The sequence below is a fragment of the Schistocerca cancellata genome, chromosome 8 (assembly GCF_023864275.1).
Source record: "Schistocerca cancellata isolate TAMUIC-IGC-003103 chromosome 8, iqSchCanc2.1, whole genome shotgun sequence".
Taxonomy (NCBI): Eukaryota; Metazoa; Arthropoda; class Insecta; order Orthoptera; family Acrididae; genus Schistocerca; species Schistocerca cancellata.
Window position 1 is genome coordinate 97,045,093 of NC_064633.1, and position 21,122 is coordinate 97,066,214.

At 42.2% G+C, this 21,122-nt stretch overlaps 1 protein-coding gene across 1 annotated transcript in view; it reads right to left on the reverse strand.

Annotated features, from left to right (window-relative positions):
• LOC126095396 (myogenesis-regulating glycosidase-like) overlaps nucleotides 1–21,122 on the reverse strand; it is a 39,038-nt gene that overhangs the window by 11,979 nt on the left and 5,937 nt on the right. Inside the window, exon 3 of the mRNA XM_049910197.1 lies at nucleotides 1,619–1,775. Within this exon, the coding sequence (XP_049766154.1) occupies nucleotides 1,619–1,775 (157 nt within the window). The remainder of the gene's footprint in view (nucleotides 1–1,618; nucleotides 1,776–21,122) is intronic.

Genomic DNA, 21,122 nt, shown 5'->3' on the forward strand with positions numbered 1-21,122 from the left:
ACTAGATGTAGAATAAAATGACATCTAAATTTTCTTTATTTAAAAGTCGTCTAGATCGCAGCCGATGTTAACTTCTCGTCGATTTCGGGCTTTTAATTACGGGCCATCATCAGAGACTGCACTGTAATAACCAAAGTAACAGTGCTGTATTACAGAGAGAAGTCAGTGTTGTAAAAGTTTATTCTAAATAACTTTGACAGCTGACAGACATATCAACCTGGATGTCTCGATGGAAACGGTGTCTTAATACGTTATTACAGGCACCAATAGGTGAAACACGTATACAACGATGTATTTAGATCTTCCTAGTGTTTTTTGAAAACTTTAAGTTACTGACTGCTTATAGAAATGAGTCAATATGTATAATTTTCGTACTAATACGCCATACATTTGGTTTCATTATGAATAAATGGCAGTAGCTATAGAACTAACGATCTTATAGTGCTAATTATTTCATCCAGGCGACGCATTGGACCTCAGTTAACGAATTACACTAGACTGTCATGCTTTTTATGAGACGGGCTGTAACATACACTATGTGCCATAATTCGATTCTTGATCAGTTAAATTTAAAATATAAACAATTAAGTATGAAGAATCAAATGATATTAAATCGTTACCCATTGGCTGATGGCGATGCCTTGAGCTCTGGAGTGCGCTATCTCTACCATCGTCGTCATCCACATGGGTAACGACACATCGCTCTAGAAAATACTTTTACAAAAGTGACTTCTCTATGTAATATTGCACTGTCACTTTGGTTATTACAGTGCAATCTCTGATGATGGCCCATAAATAGAAGGCCGAAATCGGTCAGAAGTTAACATCGGTTGCGATCTAGACTGCTTTTAAATAATTTTATCACAATAAGATCACCGTTCTCGCACAGAGTCATATAAAATTCTAAATTTTCTGTTCATGAACTACATCTGTTCCTCGCTCCTGTACTCACTAAAGAACCACACAGCGTGGAAAGGAAGATATAACAATTATGAAATGGAAGTGTTAATTAACAAATATTGAATTACTTTTGAATGCATTACGGGAACAGCAGTGATCAATGTCTTGTAAATAATTACTATTAAAAACAGTCTTGATCACGATTTGTTTAACAAGGTGACCGGTTTCGACCACTGCTGTGGTCATCTTCAGTACACTACTAGTAGTGATTCTCCAACGGAAAGAGGTTCCTACTCAATGGTCTGAAGATGACCACAGCAGTGGTCGAAACCGGTCACCTTGTGAAATAAATAGTAATTATTAAATAAATAGTAATTATTAACAAATATTGAATCATATTTCAATTTTTAACTAGCTGAACTAGCAGAGTCGCCCAGATATGCATTTATTCGGATCTTGAAGTGTTGCTACTAGCGATATTACTAGTCTTTTAAGCTGCGCACTTAGCTACGAGCAACTGTGATGATAAATTAAAAATGTTTAGTGTTAACAGAGCTCGGCAATATTCTAATCTTCAAAGCCGAATTCTTTTCATTGCGTTGTACTAACTTAGGAAATTCAGCTAAAATGCTGTAAGTATGAAGAAAATCGAAGAAGGGTAGTCGGTGAGATCGCCCTTGTAGGACAGGACCAGCGAGCGCGCTGGACGAGTCGTTACCTGAGTCGATGGCCTGCGCGACGGTGTCGGCGGGGTCGACCCACCAGACAGGGGGGTTCACCGGCGCCCCCTCGCTGACTGCGCGCCGCATGGCGGCCAGGATGGCGTCCGCGTACTGTGCGTGCAGCGCCGTGTAGCGCCGGCTGATCTCCACCGTCTGCAACGAAGCCGCACCGAAACGTGGCGTCAGCAGCCTCGCAAAAGAGACCGAGGGCGGCATAAAACAAGAGGGCTAAAGAAAGATACGTCCACAAGCTGCATAACCTCCAATATACGTAGCTAACGAGTCCAGATTACCAGAGCAAAATACACTCCTGGAATTGGAAAAAAGAACACATTGACACCGGTGTGTCAGACCCACCATACTTGCTCCGGACACTGCGAGAGGGCTGTACAAGCAATGATCACACGCACGGCACAGCGGGCACACCAGGAACCGCGGTGTTGGCCGTCGAATGGCGCTAGCTGCGCAGCATTTGTGCACCGCCGCCGTCAGTGTCAGCCAGTTTGCCGTGGCATACGGAGCTCCATCGCAGTCTTTAACACTGGTAGCATGCCGCGACAGCGTGGACGTGAGCCGTATGTGCAGTTGACGGACTTTGAGCGAGGGCGTATAGTTGGCATGCGGGAGGCCGGGTGGACGTACCGCCGAATTGCTCGACACGTGGGGCGTGAGGTCTCCACAGTACATCGATGTTGTCGCCAGTGGTCGGCGGAAGGTGCACGTGCCCGTCGACCTGGGACCGGACCGCAGCGACGCACGGATGCACGCCAAGACCGTAGGATCCTACGCAGTGCCGTAGGGGACCGCACCGCCACTTCCCAGCAAATTAGGGACACTATTGCTCCTGGGGTATCGGCGAGGACCATTCGCAACCGTCTCCATGAAGCTGGGCTACGATCCCGTACACCGTTAGGCCGTCTTCCGCTCACGCCCCAACATCGTGCAGCCCGCCTCCAGTGGTGTCGCGACAGGCGTGAATGGAGGGACGAATGGAGACGTGTCGTCTTCAGCGATGAGAGTCGCTTCTGCCTTGGTGCCAATGATGGTCGTATGCGTGTTTGGCGCCGTGCAGGTGAGCGCCACAATCAGGACTGCATACGACCGAGGCACACAGGGCCAACACCCGGCATCATGGTGTGGGGAGCGATCTCCTACACTGGCCGTACACCACTGGTGATCGTCAAGGGGACACTGAATAGTGCACGGTACATCCAAACCGTCATCGAACCCATCGTTCTACCATTCCTAGACCGGCAAGGGAACTTGCTGTTCCAACAGGACAATGCACGTCCGCATGTATCCCGTGCCACCCAACGTGCTCTAGAAGGTGTAAGTCAACTACCCTGGCCAGCAAGATCTCCGGATCTGTCCCCCATTGAGCATGTTTGGGACTGGATGAAGCGTCGTCTCACGCGGTCTGCACGTCCAGCACGAACGCTGGTCCAACTGAGGCGCCAGGTGGAAATGGCATGGCAAGCCGTTCCACAGGACTACATCCAGCATCTCTACGATCGTCTCCATGGGAGAATAGCAGCCTGCATTGCTGCGAAAGGTGGATATACACTGTACTAGTGCCGATATTGTGCATGCTCTGTTGCCTGTGTCTACGTGCCTGTGGTTCTGTCAGTGTGATCATGTGATGTATCTGACCCCAGGAATCTGTCAATAAAGTTTCCCCTTCCTGGGACAATGAATTCACGGTGTTCTTATTTCAATTTCCAGGATTGTAATATTACCGCAGCTCCAGCGCGTAAGCCCATTTTCATCCTGATCACTGGACGAGTCTATGCTTTTTTTGTGCCGAATGGAGAGTAACCTTAGTTGACCGTCGCACCTCATTACTACGAGGATTGCCCTGAAGGAAAATTGTGGACATTAATCACTGGTTCCTAGCCAGTTCTTTGTCACTAAACTTTGAAAAAACATACTACATGCAGTTCAGAACTTGTAAGGGGTGTCCCAAGAGTATATGTCTAACATACGATGACAAGAAGATAGAAGAAGTGGACAGTGTTAAATTCTTGGGATTACAGCTTGATAATAAATTCAACTGGGAGGAGCACACCACAGACCTGCTGAAGCGTCTTAACAAATCTCTGTTTGCAATGCGAATTTTGTCAGACATAGGGGATATAAAAATGAAAAAGCTGGCATACTATGCTTACTTTCATTCCATAATGTCATATGGGATTATTTTTTGGGGTAATTCATCAAGCCAAGCTAAAGTTTTCCGGGTACAAAAACGTGCAGTAAGAATTATATGTGGTGTGAACTCAAGAACATCCTGCAGAAGCCTGTTTAGGGAACTAGGGATACTAACTACTGCTTCCCAATATATTTATTCCTTGGCGACAACATCGATGTACTGTGGAGACCTCACGCCCCACGTGTTGAGCAATTCGGCGGTACGTCCACCCGGCCTCCCGCATGCCCACTATACGCCCTCGCTCAAAGTCCGTCAACTGCACATACGGTTCACGTCCACGCTGTCGCGGCATGCTACCAGTGTTAAAGACTGCGATGGAGCTCCGTATGCCACGGCAAACTGGCTGACACTGACGGCGGCGGTGTACAAATGCTGCGCAGCTAGCGCCATTCGACGGCCAACACCGCGGTTCCTGGTGTGTCCGCTGTGCCGTGCGTGTGATCATTGCTTGTACAGCCTTCTCGCAGTGTCCGGAGCAAGTATGGTGGGTCTGACACACCGGTGTCAATGTGTTCTTTTTTCCATTTCCAGGAGTGTATAACAAAACAAACGTACATGATATTTGAAGAATAGCGTTTGTGATCTTATTGCTTAGGCATAAGTAAAATATTATAATACAACCAATTATTACACACAAACACACACAGCACAACTTTGCTTCCGCCGCCTTTTTCCCAACATTTGAGGCTTTAATGAAACAAATTGGTTACTCATGTATCATTCAATGTATTTTCCAACGCTGGGCACTAATTTCTCCCATCTTTCGGGCAGTGTGCGAATCCCGCGTCGAAAAAATTGTTCATATTTTGAAGCGATCCACGAATCGACCCAATTTATGACTTCTTCATGAGATCGCAAGTGTTGGTCAGACAGGCAACGCGCGATTGATCTAAACAGGTGATAGTCAGAGGGAGAAATGACTGGAGAATATGGCGGGTGGGGTAGGACTTCCCATTTTAACGTCTCCAAGTACGTTATGACCTCTTTTGCAACGTGGGGTCGAGCGTTGTCATGCTGCAAAATCACTTATCTTGTCTCTCGCTGAACTGCGGTCGTTTGTCTTTTACTGCTCTGATCAAACGCATTAATTGTGTTCGATAACGATCACCTGCGATTGTTTCACTTGGTTTTGAAACCTCACAGTACACGACGCCGAGCTGGTCCCACCAAATTCAGAGCACGATCTTGGAGCCGTGAATATTCGGTTTAGCCGTCGACGCGGAAGCACGGCCGGGATATCCCCATGATTTTTTGCGTTTAGGGTTATCGTATTAACCCATTTTTAGTCTCCTGTCACAATACGATGCAGAAATCCCTTCCGTTATTGCCTCTGAAGCAACTGTACACAAACACACAAACGCCGTTTAACGTCTCTAGGTTGCAGCTCACACGGGACCCACGTTTCTTCTTTCTGAATCATGCCCATAGCCTTGAAGCGTTTCCAAATGGCCTGCTGTGTCACTCCCAACAATCGTACCAATTCTTGAGTTTGACGCAAGCCTTCACTCAGCAATGTCCCCAATACTGCATCTTTGAAAACATTCTGTCTTCCACCACTATGCTGGTCTACGACGTTAAAATCAGCGTTCTTCAAGCGTGGAAACCACTCACGACACGTTCTTTTACCAATAGCGTCCTTACCATACATACTTGGTAGCATTCGATGAGACTCAGCCGCTGTTTTCTTCATATTGAAGCAAAACAGTAACACTGCAGCAAATGACGAGAATTAGGCTCGTAAACTGACATGTTAAATTAAGATGCGATCTGTTTCTTTCGACCGCTACTTGCCGTTGTCGCCACCTATCGGCAAACGGCGGAAGCAAAGTTGTACACCTTGTATATTCCAACGTCGCCCGCCAAGAGACAGCGCAGTGGCATATCTACCACAACATAACCAGTGTCTACTCTTTAATAGGGAAATCTCGCAGCCAGAAGGCTCGGTGTAGTGCAAACGCTTAAAATAAGGAGGCAGTTGTGCTACGGTGATCCACTCGTGCCTCCTACAGCCTAGCGAGTTTGAAAGGTCAAATTTTAGTCTTCCAAGTGGCGGGATGGTCCGTTCGGAGAAATGCCACACACGCTGGATGTGCTGCTTCAATTGTGCAACGATGCTGTTATCTGTGGTTACGTGAACATTCTCACACCTGTAGATGGGATTCTGGACGTCCACTAGCACACACACCCACCAAGATGGTCGTATTGTAAGGGCAGCATTTACAGATCGCACAGGTACCATAGCACAGGTAAGAGGACTTGTGAGCCCAGGCGTGTCAACACGAACTGCTGCGAACCAGTTATTAGCAGTGGAACTATGGGCACGCACAACTCTAGCCCGTCTGCCACTGACGCCCAAGCACCGAAGTGCACGGTTCGACTGGTGCCGTCGGAGGATCACTTGAAAGATGGAATGGTTCGCCGTGTTTTTCAGTGATGAACGCAGATTCTGCCTCCATGCAAGTGATGCTTATACGACGTAGAACTGGATAGTGCTGTCGCATGAAGTGCATTCGTTCAAGACGCACTGGCCCCACCCACGACTTATGATCTGGAGTGCGATAAGCTACAACTCCCGTTCGTCTTCGTGGAGTTTCTGTAGGGTACGCTAATCCGCTCTCAGTAGGTGCAGAATGTTGTTAGACCAGTCTTTTTGACGTTTTTGCAACAGGAAGGTGATGTTTCCAGAATGAGGTTTTCACTCTGCAGCAGAGTGTGCGCTGATATGAAACTTCCTGGCGGATTAAAACTGTGTACCGGACCGAGACTCGAACTCGGGATCTTCCACCAGGAAGTTTCATATCAGCGCACACTCCGCTGCAGAGTGAAAATCTCATTCTGGAAACATCCCCCAGGCAGTGGCTAAGCCATGTCTCCGTAATATCTTTTCTTTCAGGAGTGATAGTTCTGCAGGGTTCGCAGGAGAGCTTCTGTAAAGTTTGGAAGGTAGGAGACGAGATACTGGCAGAAGTAAAGCTGTGAGGGCGGGGCGTGCGTCGTGCTTGGGTAGCTCAGTTGGTAGAGCACTTGGCCGCGGAATGCAAAGGTCCCGAGTTCGAGTCTCGGTCCGGGACACAGTTTTAATCCGCCAGGAAGTTTCAGGAAGGTGATGTGTTGTTCGAACAGTATAATGCTTCTGAAACTCAACATGGTCTGCAAGACATGCGGAAAATTCCCTGACCATCAAGATCTCTGGACTTGTCTCGAACCGAGCACATGTGGTATTTGATGCGACGACAAGTGACTAAGTGACTCGTGCGAGTCTTCAACCAACGGGTCTTACAGAACTACATGAACAGGTGAAGCACGCATAGCATAACGTATTCCAGGACAGTATTCGTCATCTGTACGACCGACGAGATGCCAGAGTCAACACGTGCATGGCCGCCCGTGGAGGCTACACCACGTACTAATATCTGTATTTCAGCTTGGTTCGATATCTGGTACCTCAAAACCACTTGTGCTGTCGATCTGTAAAAGTAATCATTTCATGTACTCCTTAAGCACTTTTTCAACAATAAATCTTGAGTGATAATTATTTTCAGCCATAGTGGCTATGTTTGCGAACCGTGACTGTGTGGGATAATTATTTATTTCATGTTTCTGCTACCAGACACTTTTTATCTTATGCTTAATCTAACATAATACAACGCGTTTCGAACATGTTCTGTTTCTCTTCAAGCGTTTATAATACATAGAGAAATGTTACAGTCTTAAACTAGATTGATCTAGAACACTTTGTCCATTGTTTTCACTGTAGATGCTGGTGTAGCACTTGGGGGAAAGGAGGGGGGCAGTGTACATCTAGAAATCGAAATCAGTGATGTCTTCTGCTGGTTTTCTTCTTTGTTGTTGAATATGTATATCACAGCCTGTATCCGATGCGGATAGATTTGCATCAGTTATGTGTTACGAAAATAGTGTGCAAGGCTTTTATATGACAGCTGATCACTTACAATTTCATCTTCTTGCTGCTTCACTTGCATCACTGGTGTAATGGCGGAGCTGTTGATTGACATTACACTATTGCACATTACATTTTGTCACTGATTGCCACTGCACAAATTGCTTCGATTTTATACACACAACACAATATGGCGGACTGTAGCATGTGTCTGTATCGATTATCGAGGTTTTGTATCGATATTCTTGGTTCTAGTCAATTATTTACATTGACATGTCTTGAATTGGAAGAGATCAACTTAGTGAAATAACTGTACTCAAAAACTCAAAATTCTTCAATAATCTTGAGCCAGTTCTAACACAATACATTCAAGAAATGTCAATACTGGACGGCAGTTTCCCATCACGCTGTTGACCCTGATATGCAACAGTGCTGCTTTAATCCGCAGCCACATGTTCGTGATGCCTTTCTATCTCGCAGTATTCCATGACAGGGATTGTAATTAAAGTTAATTATCGGGTAGTTATCTGTAGTAAGACAAGTAATGGACTGCCACGTATGACATCACAAGAGCACCTCTTATGAACACATGTTCATATGTCATATGTCAGAACGTATGCCTTGTAGGACCCATGATCATCAGACATTTTTGTCTTCTTTTGATACATACTGCCATCCCCTGTGAGCCGTGGTGCCATTGAATTAGTAGACTGTTCTGTCTGACGCCACTGGCTCAGGTGTAGTATCGACTATCCCCCTTGCGGCCCCATTGCCAACATCTCTGAGGAAGAGTTGGTATGTCTGGGTTGTGCCTGATTAGATTAGATTAGATTATTTTTTTCGTTCCATAGATCCATGCTGAGGAGATCCTCGTGGATGTGGAACATGTCAATTTTTTTAAGCTGAGATAACAATACTAATAGTATGAATATATACAATACATCATTTGTTTCTATTAAAAAAATCGTCAATCGAGTAGAAGGAGTTGGCCACTAGTAATTCTTTCAGGCTCCTTTCAAACTGATCTTTATTTGTAACTAAATTTTTTATGTTTGTTGGCAAATTATTGAAGATGAGTGTTCCTGAGTAGTGGACCCCTTTTTGAACTAAAGCAAGTGCTTTTAAGTCCTTGTGCAGATCATTTTTGTTCTTGGTATTGTATATATGAACTGAGCTGTTTGTTGGAAAACGAGATATATTATTTAGGACAAATTTCATTAAGGAGTAAATATACTGAGAGGCAGTAGTTGGTATACCCAGTTCATTGAAGAGGTTTCTACAGGACGTCCGTGAATTTACTCCACAAATAATACGTATTACATGCTTTTGGACTCTGAAAACTTTTGTTTGACTTTAAGAGTTACCCCAAAATATTATACCATATGACATTATGGAATGAAAGTAGGCAAAGTATGCAAGCTTCTTCATTTTTATGTCGCCTATGTCTGCTAACACTCGAATTGCAAATACAGATTTGTTAAGGCGCTTCTGCAGTTCTGTGGTGTGCTCCTCCCAACTGAATTTATTATCAAGTTGCAAACCCAGGAATTTAAGACTGTCAACCTCTTCTATCTGCTCTTCTTCATACTTTATGATGCTGGGTGGAAACCTCTTACAGGTTCTGAATTGCATAGAGTAAATCTTTTCGAAGTTTAATGTCAGTGAGTTGGCTTTAAACCATTTATTAACATCCATCAAAATATCATTAGCTGATCTTTCTAGAACTACACTCGACGTACTATTTATTGCAATACTTGTGTCATCTGCAAACAAAACGAACTCGGCTTCTGGCAGTGTAACTGATGAGAGATCATTAATGTACGAGGGCAGTTCAATAAGTAATGCAACACATTTTTTTTCTGAAACAGGGGTTGTTTTATTCAGCATTGAAATACACCAGGTTATTCCCCAATCTTTTAGCTACACAACACTATTTTTCAACGTAATCTCCATTCAATGCTACGGCCTTACGCCACCTTGAAATGAGGGCCTGTATGCCTGCACGGTACCATTCCACTGGTCGATGTCGGAGCCAACGTCGTACTGCATCAATAACTTCTTCATCATCCGCGTAGTGCCTCCCACGGATTGCGTCCTTCATTGGGCCAAACATATGGAAATCCGACGGTGCGAGATCGGGGCTGTAGGGTGCATGAGGAAGAACAGTCCACTAAAGTTTTGTGAGCTCCTCTCGGGTGCGAAGACTTGTGTGAGGTCTTGCGTTGTCATGAAGAAGGAGAAGTTCGTTCTGATTTTTGTGCCTACGAACACGCTGAAGTCGTTTCTTCAATTTCTGAAGAGTAGCACAATACACTTCAGAGTTGATCGTTTGACCATGGGGAAGGACATCGAACAGAATAACCCCTTCAGCGTCCCAGAAGACTGTAACCATGACTTTACCGGCTGAGGGTATGGCTTTAAACTTTTTCTTGGTAGGGGAGTGGGTGTGGCGCCACTCCATTGATTGCCGTTTTGTTTCAGGTTCGAAGTGATGAACCCATGTTTCATCGCCTGTAACAATCTTTGACAAGAAATTGTCACCCTCAGCCTCATGTCGAGCAAGCAATTCCGCACAGATGGTTCTCCTTTGCTCTTTATGGTGTTCGGTTAGACAACGAGGGACCCAGCGGGAACAAACCTTTGAATATCCCAACTGGTGAACAATTGTGACAGCGCTACCAACAGAGATGTCAAGTTGAGCACTGAGTTGTTTCATGGTGATCCGTCGATCATCTCGAACGAGTGTGTACGCACGCTCAGCCATTGCAGGAGTCACAGCTGTGCACGACCGGCCCGCACGCGGGAGATCAGACAGTCTTGCTTGACCATGCGGCGATGATGACACACGCTTTGCCCAACGACTCACCGTGCTTTTGTCCACTGCCAGATCACCGTAGACATTCTGCAAGCGCCTATGAATGTCTGAGATGCCCTGGTTTTCCGCCAAAAGAAACTCGATTACTGCCCGTTGTTTGTAGCGCACATCCGTTACAGACGCCATTTTAACAGCTCCGTACAGCGCTGCCACCTGTCGGAAGTCAATGAAACTATACGAGACGAAGCAGGAATGTTTGAAAATATTCCACAAGATATTTCCGGTTTTTCAACCAAAATTGGCCGAGAAAAAAAATGTGTTGCATTACTTATTGAACTGCCCTCGTACACAAGAAAAATCAATGACCCTAAGATAAATCCTTGTAGGACACCACGTGTAATTTCTTCTCATTCTGATGATGACTGATGATTTAATTCACTAGTCCCTTGCACTGACACCCTTTGTTTCCTGTTAGCGAGGTATGACTTGAACGATTTTGCAGCATTGTCCGTGACTCCATAGAATTCTAATTTATTTAAAAGGATGTTGTGGTTCACACAGTCGAATGCCTTTGACAAATCACAGAAAATACCTCAGAAAATACCTCCTGTTTCTAACTTGTTATTTAATGAATTAAGTACATTTTCACTGTAGGTGTAAATAGCCTTCTCGATATCAGAACCGTTCAGAAATCCAAACTGTGTTCTTGATAATATGTTATTTGTGGTCAGATGGTTGAGAAGCTGCCTGTACCTTACTTTTTCTAAAATTTTTGAGAGTGCTGGCAAAAGTGAAATCGGCCTGCATATTTTAGCCAGTCAGGAAATGTCCCAGTTATAATTGACTGGTTGCACAAGTAACTTAGAATTGTAGTTAACTCACAAGAACATGCCTTAATTAACTTTGTTGATATTTCATCATAACCACTAGACTTCTTTGTTTTTAAAGATTTTATTATGGAAGTTATTTCTATTGGTAAAGTGAGTGACATATTCATGTACTTGAAGCTATTTGTAAAGGCTAGTTTCAGATATTCAAGGGCATTATTTACTGTTCCTGACAATCCCATTCTATCAGTAACGGATATAAAGTACTTGTTAAACAGATTTACCACACTATGCTCATCGGTTACTAATGTGTCATCTACCCTTAGTGCTATTTGCTCCTGTTCCTTTCTGGTTCTACCTGTCTCCTCTTTCACTATATCCCACACTGTTTTCATTTTGTTCCTTGACATTGCTATCTTCTTCTCGTATTGCATTTGTTTAGATGTCTGAATTACTTTTTTTAATATTTTACAGTATTCCTTGTATTTAGCTAAATCATCAGCATTGGAGCTATTCTTGGTCGACAGATACATTTTCCTTTTTGTCTTACAGGAAATCTTTATTCCTTGTGTAATCTATGGCTTCTGTTTAATATGGGTAACTTTTAGAGGAAAACAGTTTTCAGACATGGTACTGACATTGTTCATGAATGTGTTATATTTTTCATTCATGTCATGAGCACTATAAACATCTTTCCAGTTCATATCTTTAAGCAGTTTTCTAAAATGCTCAATTTTTGGTTGATTGACCACTCTCCTATACTCATATTTAGCACTCTTGATAATCTGCATAGAATTTACATCTAAAACAAGGAGCTGCCTGTCATGATCTGATAGTACATTTATAACAGGTTTTATGATATGATTTTGTTCCTTTGATTTGTCTATAAAAATGTTATCGATGGCTGTCCTTGAGGATTTAGTGATCCTAGTTGGAAAGTTTACACTGTGAGTTAGACTGAAAGACAACATTACTAACTGCAGTAAATGTTTACTGGAAGATTGCATTAGAAAGTCTGTATTAAAGTCACCAGCAACCAAAATTTCTTTGTTTCTTCCTGTTAAATAACCCAAAAGAGCTTCTAGATGATTTATGAATAGATTATAATTTCCTGCAGGTGCTCGGTAAATAGTTACTATTGTATGGGATCTGTTATGGAACTCTACTTCTGTTGCACATGCTTCTAGATGCTGCTCTAAACAGAATTTATTAATGTCAATATTCTTAAATTTATGGCAGTTTTTAATAAATGTAGCAACTCCTCATCCATTCATATCTACTCTGCAGAAGTAGGAAGCTATCTTAAATCCTGAAATGTCTAACATATCTATACCAGTGGTCACTTGATGTTCAGAGAGGCAGATTATGTCAGTTTGGTTAGATGAATTCATTTCATCGATACAAATGAGTATTTCATCAATTTTATTTCTGAGTCCCGGAATGTTCTGGTCTAATAAAGGTAACTGATGCTGCATAGTAATGGGATTATAACTGCTTTGGCGAAGATGAACTGCCAGTTTCTGATTACTTTATGTTAAACATTGTTTAAATGGAGGCTGTATGCCAAAATCTGACTCCTGTTCATATGTTTTCTCAAACTGAGTGTGTTTGCCAATCTCTCTTAAAACTCGTTTCCTTTCCCCCTTCCCTATCCTAAAAAAAGGCATCACTCTGACACCTGTGACCACTGGTATTTTACCTCTTGTGACAGTGTCCCCCCTTAAGTTTTCTGCAATCAACGCAGACAGTTTTCCCTTCCCTTCCCTATTGAGGTGAAGACTATGCCTAGTGTAGTCCCACCTATCGATAACATCCATAGGAATCAAACAAATATGAGACCCTATATCCGTCCTAAGCAGCCACTCCAACTCCAAGTTCACCCTCCCTGCGGAAGAGTTGAAATGAGGCCGATCATGGCGTCTCAACACAGATACAAATCTCACACTCGTATGCTTCGTTGCTGATGCTATCTTCACCAGGTCACTCTCTACGGAATATTCAGAGTCTCTGTCAATGCTATTTCCCAGACCGTCCACTATAACCACGTCATCCTCTTTTGTGAAATCCTTGCATAAAGAACCTACATCCTGTGTTACCTGACCCACATCTGCACTAGGCTTGAAAAAGTTTGTGACCTGGTACTCAGGACCTAGATTTTCCTGCAGTAGTTGGCCAACACCTCCACCATGGGAAATACCTAACAACAGAACTTTCTTTCTCTTTACAAATTTCCCTACCTTTTTCAAGTCGTTGAAAGCTTGTTGTGCCCTTTCTACAGCTTCAGCTACATGAGGCTCATCCGATTCTGACTGAGGCAACAGGTCAAATCTATTTTCGACAAAGCTGTCTGATGCTCTCCTTTGCCTGTACTCCCTATTCCCTGTTGCCGCTTCCCACCTCTGTTCACCCTTCTCCCTCTTTAACCTGTCCAGATCCTCCCTTGCCTTGTCTAGGTCAGCTTGAAGAGCTGCAATTTTCCCTTCCTGTTCCAGTATTTTCCTATTTCTACTGCAGATCCTACAATACCACTGGTGAGCCTCATTTATGTCCCCATTTACCACGCCACTACATTCGCCCCAATGAAAGAAACTGCAGCACCCATCACACCATACCGCGAAACTAACGATCGTACGGCATCTCACACACTTCTCACTCATGGTAAAAATAGAAATCGTATAAACTGATTTATGTACTGACTAAAACGTAAACAAAGGACCCTAGAAACTATTCAGGCAGATATAAATAAATTGAAAGAGTACTGAATAAAGAAACTGGTGATTACATATAAGTTTAGTTTAAGTCACTGTTTACTTACGATACGCGCGCGCGAAATTAAGCCTAAAATCCGTGCTGTAGGCGCGAGAAGGAAAATAAACTTCTTACCCCGTTTAATCTTCTTTAACACTTCACTGACACTTCCCCTAATGTAACAACACTTACAATATATTTATACCAACTGGAAACCTTTACCTATAAGTTTAATTGACTGCTTACTTACGATTCGCGCGCGTGAAATTAGGCCTAGGATTCGTGCTACAGGCGCGAGAAGAAAAATACGCTTCTTACCCCCTTTAATCTTATTTTATACTTCACTAACACTTCCACTAATTTAACAACACTTACATTATATTTATAACACCTGTACACGTTTAAAAATAGCTTAATAACAACGCTTTTTATAATTATTTATTGCAGCAAATACTCGAAGAGTCCGCGTCGGCGCAGTGTTGCCAACCAATCAACCCTTAGAAGTCTTTGCTTGCCGATATTTATAGGGGGTTCGGAGGCCCGAGATGGAGGCACGAAGTTTGGGGATTGGCAGTAGCATCGTGATAAGAGATGGTCGCGAGGTCCGAGCGGCCGAAGCCACGAGCTGTGCAAGGAGGGCCTGCGCAGAGCGAAGATACCGGAGTACTTCATGGGGGTCAGTGACGACTGCAAGCAGCAGGCCGACATCCCTTCGGTTGGTTGGCAACATTCGTGTCGGACGACCGCTCGTGGCCTAAAGTGCGCGTCATTTATGTTGGCGGCCGAGTTTAGGTTCGTTCTGCGCCTCTGACGTCACAAAACACAGTCAGCCAATGAACAGAGAACGATGTTGCCAGATCTCGACTGCAGAGCAGAATACGGACGAGTGTCTTCAGTTTTAGAAACGTTCAGTCATAAATAAAGTAATTGAACAAAAGCAATGTATTGGTAGCAGACTTCCTTTTATAGAAACTTTGGAAAAAGCATTCTTTATACCAATTGCTTCATATTCTGTTAATTAATTAAACAAAACAAGCAATAAGACTCCTAATTCAGGCGATAGCAAGGAAAGGTGTTTGCATCAATCTCACGAACCGCTTTTCCGCAATAAAGAACAGCGGTAATTGTTTATTTCCTATTGTACTTCGACGAAGTGTGAGTAATTCATAGTCATACCAACAGTGCTCGTCAGTATTTTGCTTGACGTGTTAGAGTCATCATGGAGTTATAATGCAGTACGAGCTGCGTTAGTGTAACGCTTAAGGCGTACCGGCACGGTAGCTCAGCGTATTCGGTCAGAGGGTTAGCACCCCCTTTGTAATAAAAAAACTGAGCTAATCGATCAAGAAAGAACTTACACGGATGTCTTACGACGTCCGCCCCGAGCGGATGCAACGAACAAAATGAGATTTAAAAAAAAAGGCGTTGGGCTAGTAAGTGAAAGGTTAAGAGTTCAAGCCTTGTGCAATGCTAAATATTTTCTTTATTTAAAAATAATATCGAATTGTCTTACTTCACGAATTTTATTCGTTTGAATGCAATTTTTTTTAAATTTCTAGTGCTTTGTCTCTTCATTAACCCTTTCGCTGCTGCAGACATGTGCTCCCCGCATTCCGCGCTGTGCGCGATTTTGTCATCACTGCACTGCTCGCCTGTGCAGACACATGGTGTTTCGACTTCTTTGACACACTTTATCATTCGATTTCACAAAAATCTGATTTTTACACATCTTCGTGACTGATACCTTCCCCCCATAAATGACTTCATTTTATTTCGATGGTCAACGCAGTTATTGTGCAGCATTAAAAGTAGTAAACCATTGCACGAAATTTTGAAGAGTTTGCAGAGGTAAAAGTCTATAGCGTATACTTTCCGTATGGTCGATTTTAGTTGCCACAATGTTGAGAATGAAATGTGGACAAGATACCTAAATTTCATATAAAATTTACTGAACAACAATATCTCATTTAATTTAAGTACCACATAGGTGTCGTATGTAATATTAAGAAATATTCCGTCTTTCGCGACTGTAATAAAAGTTTTATTTACACCGGGCGCGTTTGGCTTTATTTTATAGCACTTCAGTCAATGAAAGGTATGGCACATACACAATGGTACTCATGTTGTCTTTCTTGTTTTTGTTCCACAGTCGCAGTTTTACCAATGGTATTTCAATACCATTGGTAAAACTATTCCTCTTCTGCAACTGTAATAAAGCGACTTATTTAGACCAGATGCGTGTCTCTCTTTTGAAGCATCTTCAGTTGACAATATTTTGTCTCCTCCATTGCCAAGTCACCTTTCATAGTTTTGTGCTGCGGTAACACAATATTCAACGTTTGTGTCGGCTGATCAGTGTTTTAGCAAATAAATGTTGTTTGTGTGCGCCACACACAAAAATTATATTTGACATAGCTCAGACCACTTCACTGATAGACGGTATATTCAAGTCCCAATGTTTTTGTAAGTCCACAGTTTTGTTTAATTTATTTTGCCTACTTCCTTTTGATTGATTGAAGTGCTTTAAAATAAAGCCAAACGTGCCCGGTGTAAATAAAACTTTTGTTACAGTCGCGAAAGACGGAATATTTCTTAATATTACATATGACACCTATGTGGTAATTAAATTAAATGAGATATTGCTATACAGTAAATTTTATATGAAATTTAGGTATCTTGTCCACATTTCATTCTCAACATTGTGGCAACTAAAATCGACCATACGGAAAATATACTCTATGGACTTTTTCCTCTGCAAACTCTTCAAAATTTTGTGCAAAGGTTTACTATATTTAATGCTGCATAATAACTGCGTTGAACATCGAAACAAAATTAAGTCATTTATGGGGGGAAGATATCAGTCAAGAAGATGTGTAAAAAACAAATTTTTGGGCCAAATAGTTTTTGTGAAATCGAATGATAAGAGTGTCAAAGCAGCCGGAACACCATGTGTCTACACAGGCGAGCAGTGCAGTGACAAAATCGCGCACAGCGCGGAATGCAGGGTGCACGTCTTTGTAGCAGCGATAGGGTTAATGCGGCCGTGGAGGCTTTACTTCCTGAACTGCGCGCTCCCCCCTAAACCTAAGTTTGCGAACTATGCTACACTATGGCGCTGCTTCTCTTGGCGCGTGCGTCGTGTGCAACTGGCAACGCAGCAATCTCCCGCGTTTGGGCGGGCATGCGCGAGCCGCCAAGATAAAAGAATTCAACTATAGTTACCCTCTTCTACATGGCTTTCATCGGCTCCACTCAGTAACCGCTGCGACGCACCGTGGATCCATGCTGACAAAGGGGAGTAACATTCTGCAATCCTCGTGGTGATTTGTTTCATTGTCTACCTGCCCTCCTTATTATTTTCTGGTTTGTACCCAACTCTCAGAATTTTACTCGGTTGGATCATTTGGTCGTAAATATAGGCGTAGTATTTTACTAAGACACTAGTTGTCGTTTGAAAATTTGTCCTGCTGTTACATTGCCTTTCCTTTCTGGTTTGTACCCGATCATTAATGTTCTAATTAATCAGCTCTTGGTCGTAAAAACAGCCGGAACAGTTGTACTAAGGCACAGGTTTCTGTTAAACAAAAGAGGGAACTTGTGGTTATATTTAGCTGTTAACCGTTTCAATTCTTTGATTGTAATTGCATTTCTCAGTCATTAGTTGTAATCTGAACAACCTGTTGTACTAAGCTGTTGGTTACCGTGTTTGAAAGACCGGGTCATTATTGATGTATTTTAGCTGGATCTTGCGGTTCCGTCTAGTGAGTTCTCTTTTAATAAGTGTTCACAAGCAATGTTTTAAGACGTTCCTTCAGAGCTGTCTTAATAACTGACAATCAGTTTAACTTTGAAAATATTAACAGCGAACTGTCATCAGAGCTTTAGTCAGAATAAAATTGTCAGGAGGGACGGGTTGGGATCCAGCAGCACCTTGGTTGCCGATTGAAATTATGAGATTGGTTGCTTTTAAGTAAGCCTTATCATTGTCATATTGTTTGCTAATCTGTTTAACCTTTAAGCACAGGTGCGTATCTTAACCCCGAACCTTTCGACATGCAGCTTGAAAATTAAAAGTTAAGTCATCTGTTTTGAGTAATTGAATCACTCTTGTCATCAATTGTGCTTATATAGTTTTCATGTGTTGCAGAAGGGCATTTAATAAGACAGAGTGTGTCCAGCGCGGTAGTAAACACCGCTGTTTCACCCGAAACGGGTGGGCTGCAAGTCCGGCCGTCTTGTAATCTTTGTCATATTGTTTGCAGTTTTCCAATACTTCAGATTTCTTTGCAAAGATTCAAAGCCTATTTAACGTCAAAAGAATTTTGCAAGTTTGGTCATTTTGTTAAAGAAAATTTTATGGGTAATGCTTCGATTATTTGTAAAACACAGTTTATATATTGTTAAATAAACAGGCTGTGTTAAAAGAAAGTTATATTGTTAACCTTCCACGTTTTCCCTCAATTCCAGTAAGTACCACGTATCACCCTGACATATTGAATAGCTTTTTTTAACACCCTGCATACAGAGTTATTCCGTTACGAAGTTACAAACTTTCTAGGATGATGGAGAACAGAAAAATGCATCAGTTTGAGGTAAGGGTCCTTGCACCGGAATCGAACGAATCGGAAGTTATAAGCGACTTTGACAGTAAAACACATGCACTGGGAGTGCCGTTGCCAATATTGTAGGGTAGGTAACTTTCAGAGGTGGTAGTATGAGCCGAAATAAGAAAAAAGTCCAGTAAACATGGGCTCTAAAATGCGTACCTGAAGAGCTATGAGTACTTTTTCATCTTCGCTACTGTGAAATGCAGCCTCTATTGAACAAATGCCCATCGCTCCACAGGTATTCATTTTTGAGCCCTTGTTTACTGAACATTTTTTCTTGTTTCGGTTCATACTACCACTTGCGGAAGTTATCTACCCTACAATCTTAACTCGTAACTTTTGAGCAGCGAGGAAGATAATAGTTACATGTGTTATGGTTCCAAAAAGGGAAGAAATTTGGCACATTCGACCTAATGAGAGAACTGAATGTGTATCCTGAAATTTTACTGCATTTTTACAGAATGTCTCAAAAGTATTTCTCTATTGTATTAGACAAAGTGAAGGAGAACATTCAGAGAGATGCGATAAGAAATATTCATATGATTTTCTTTCGAACATAAGCTCAACTATTGCTAATTTTGTGAGAGATGTTCAAAACATTACGACACTTTTCCAAAATCTGATTATCCGTAAATATTTCACTGCTGTAGACAAGTAACTCCTCGTTACAGCGCATAGTTCCCTTCCACATGGTAGAGATTTTGCTCTTATCGAGAGAAACAAAACATACTTTCACCCTGAAAACTGGATTCCAGTCGTTGCCACCTCCAGGGCCAATGGGTCGTTCTGTGCAAAACAAGAGAACTAGAGTAAGTCTGCTGCAGAAGAGTTGTTTTAAAATAACAGAGTGTATCTGACCACACATTCCGTCTGACAGCCGTACTTTACCAAGGATGGGGAAGCGTCATAACATCCATCAGGCGTACACTTGTCAAAGCATTGCAAAGAATCCGAGAGGTACTGGGAAAAGAAATGTGCTGCTAGATAACGCTACAGTTTCCCCTTTATTATGTTATAAAATTCTGCCAGTAGAAAGTGCGAAGAATAAAGCCTTATTTGACTTGTGTCTTTAAATCCCAGCTGAAAAACGGAATTTTTGTGGGCAAGTACCAAGCGAATAGTGAATTTGCACGTATGTCTGGGAAAACTCATTCACTGAGGACAGAAATTATAATGCTGACTGTACATGTTTAGTATAATTGCAACAGGAATAGTATTAAATTTTTCCGTCTCTTCTGTTGCTCCTTTCACAGATTTGTATTGCAGTAAACATAACATGTTTTGACCTTCGTTGTTGTACCTTCTCAAAATAACGTTCCTATTTCTGCAAAAAGTAATACAGAAAAAACTGTTTCAGCAGCACAGGTTCAACATTGCCGACTAGGAAAATAAAGAAATAGTGTTCTTTTTTAAAATATACGTAATATATATTATACTGTATATGTAACAACTGTTACAAAAATATGCAAGACGTCGTTTTGCCCCATATAGAGTGCTTACATCAAGAAAGCCCAAATAGGTAAACACAAAAATTGGTAAGCATAAAATATTCAGAACAGAGAATACTCCAGTTATCTTCATATCAATAACAAAGTCACATATCTCGTTCACTGCTCGCACGCCATTTGTTCGACAATATGTGAACGAAAACACTCAATGTTTCATGAATGAAACTGTTAGTGGAGAGAAGAAAAACTTACGTGTATAGCTAACTCTGCCACTGGATCTGCGATTGCCTACCTCTAGTTATAAAATTAAACTAACTCTTAATGCAATACTAACTTAAAATGTGATGACTTCATATGAAAGAGAAACACGAATCCCAAAGCCTCATAGACGCTGCCAAAAAGGCGAGTGGCGGCCAAATATCAAAATATATCATTTATTTACTCAGCACTGGAGACATGTACCTCCTTCCGTCGTTAAAAGCAATTTTCAAATGTTAGCTATACTGCACACGCTGCAAACTATGTCCTAAGCCCCAACAAACGTCAACTGGTCCGCAACTACACTCTTCAATGCAGGTTTTTCAAAATAGGCCCGGTGGTTTAGTTACTTTGGAAGCATCACAATAATAACGGACAATAACGAAAATAAAATCAGTTCACTCTCAAACTATGTTAGACTACAAGACGCCGAATTTTTTTCCGAAAAGTTTCCTCAAAATCGAATGAGAAAGACTACAAAGTATAGTGCAGAAAGCTGCACTTAGTAATTCAAGCAATAAAGTCCAGGGACATAATCCTGACAGGAAAGATATCATGTATGGGGTTCCCCAAGGTTCAGTCTTAGGACCACTATTGTCTCTCATACATGTAAACGATCTTCTTAGTATAAAACAAGCAGAAATAGTTCTTTTTGCAGATGACCCTAGTATTGCAATCAGTCCAAGCTAA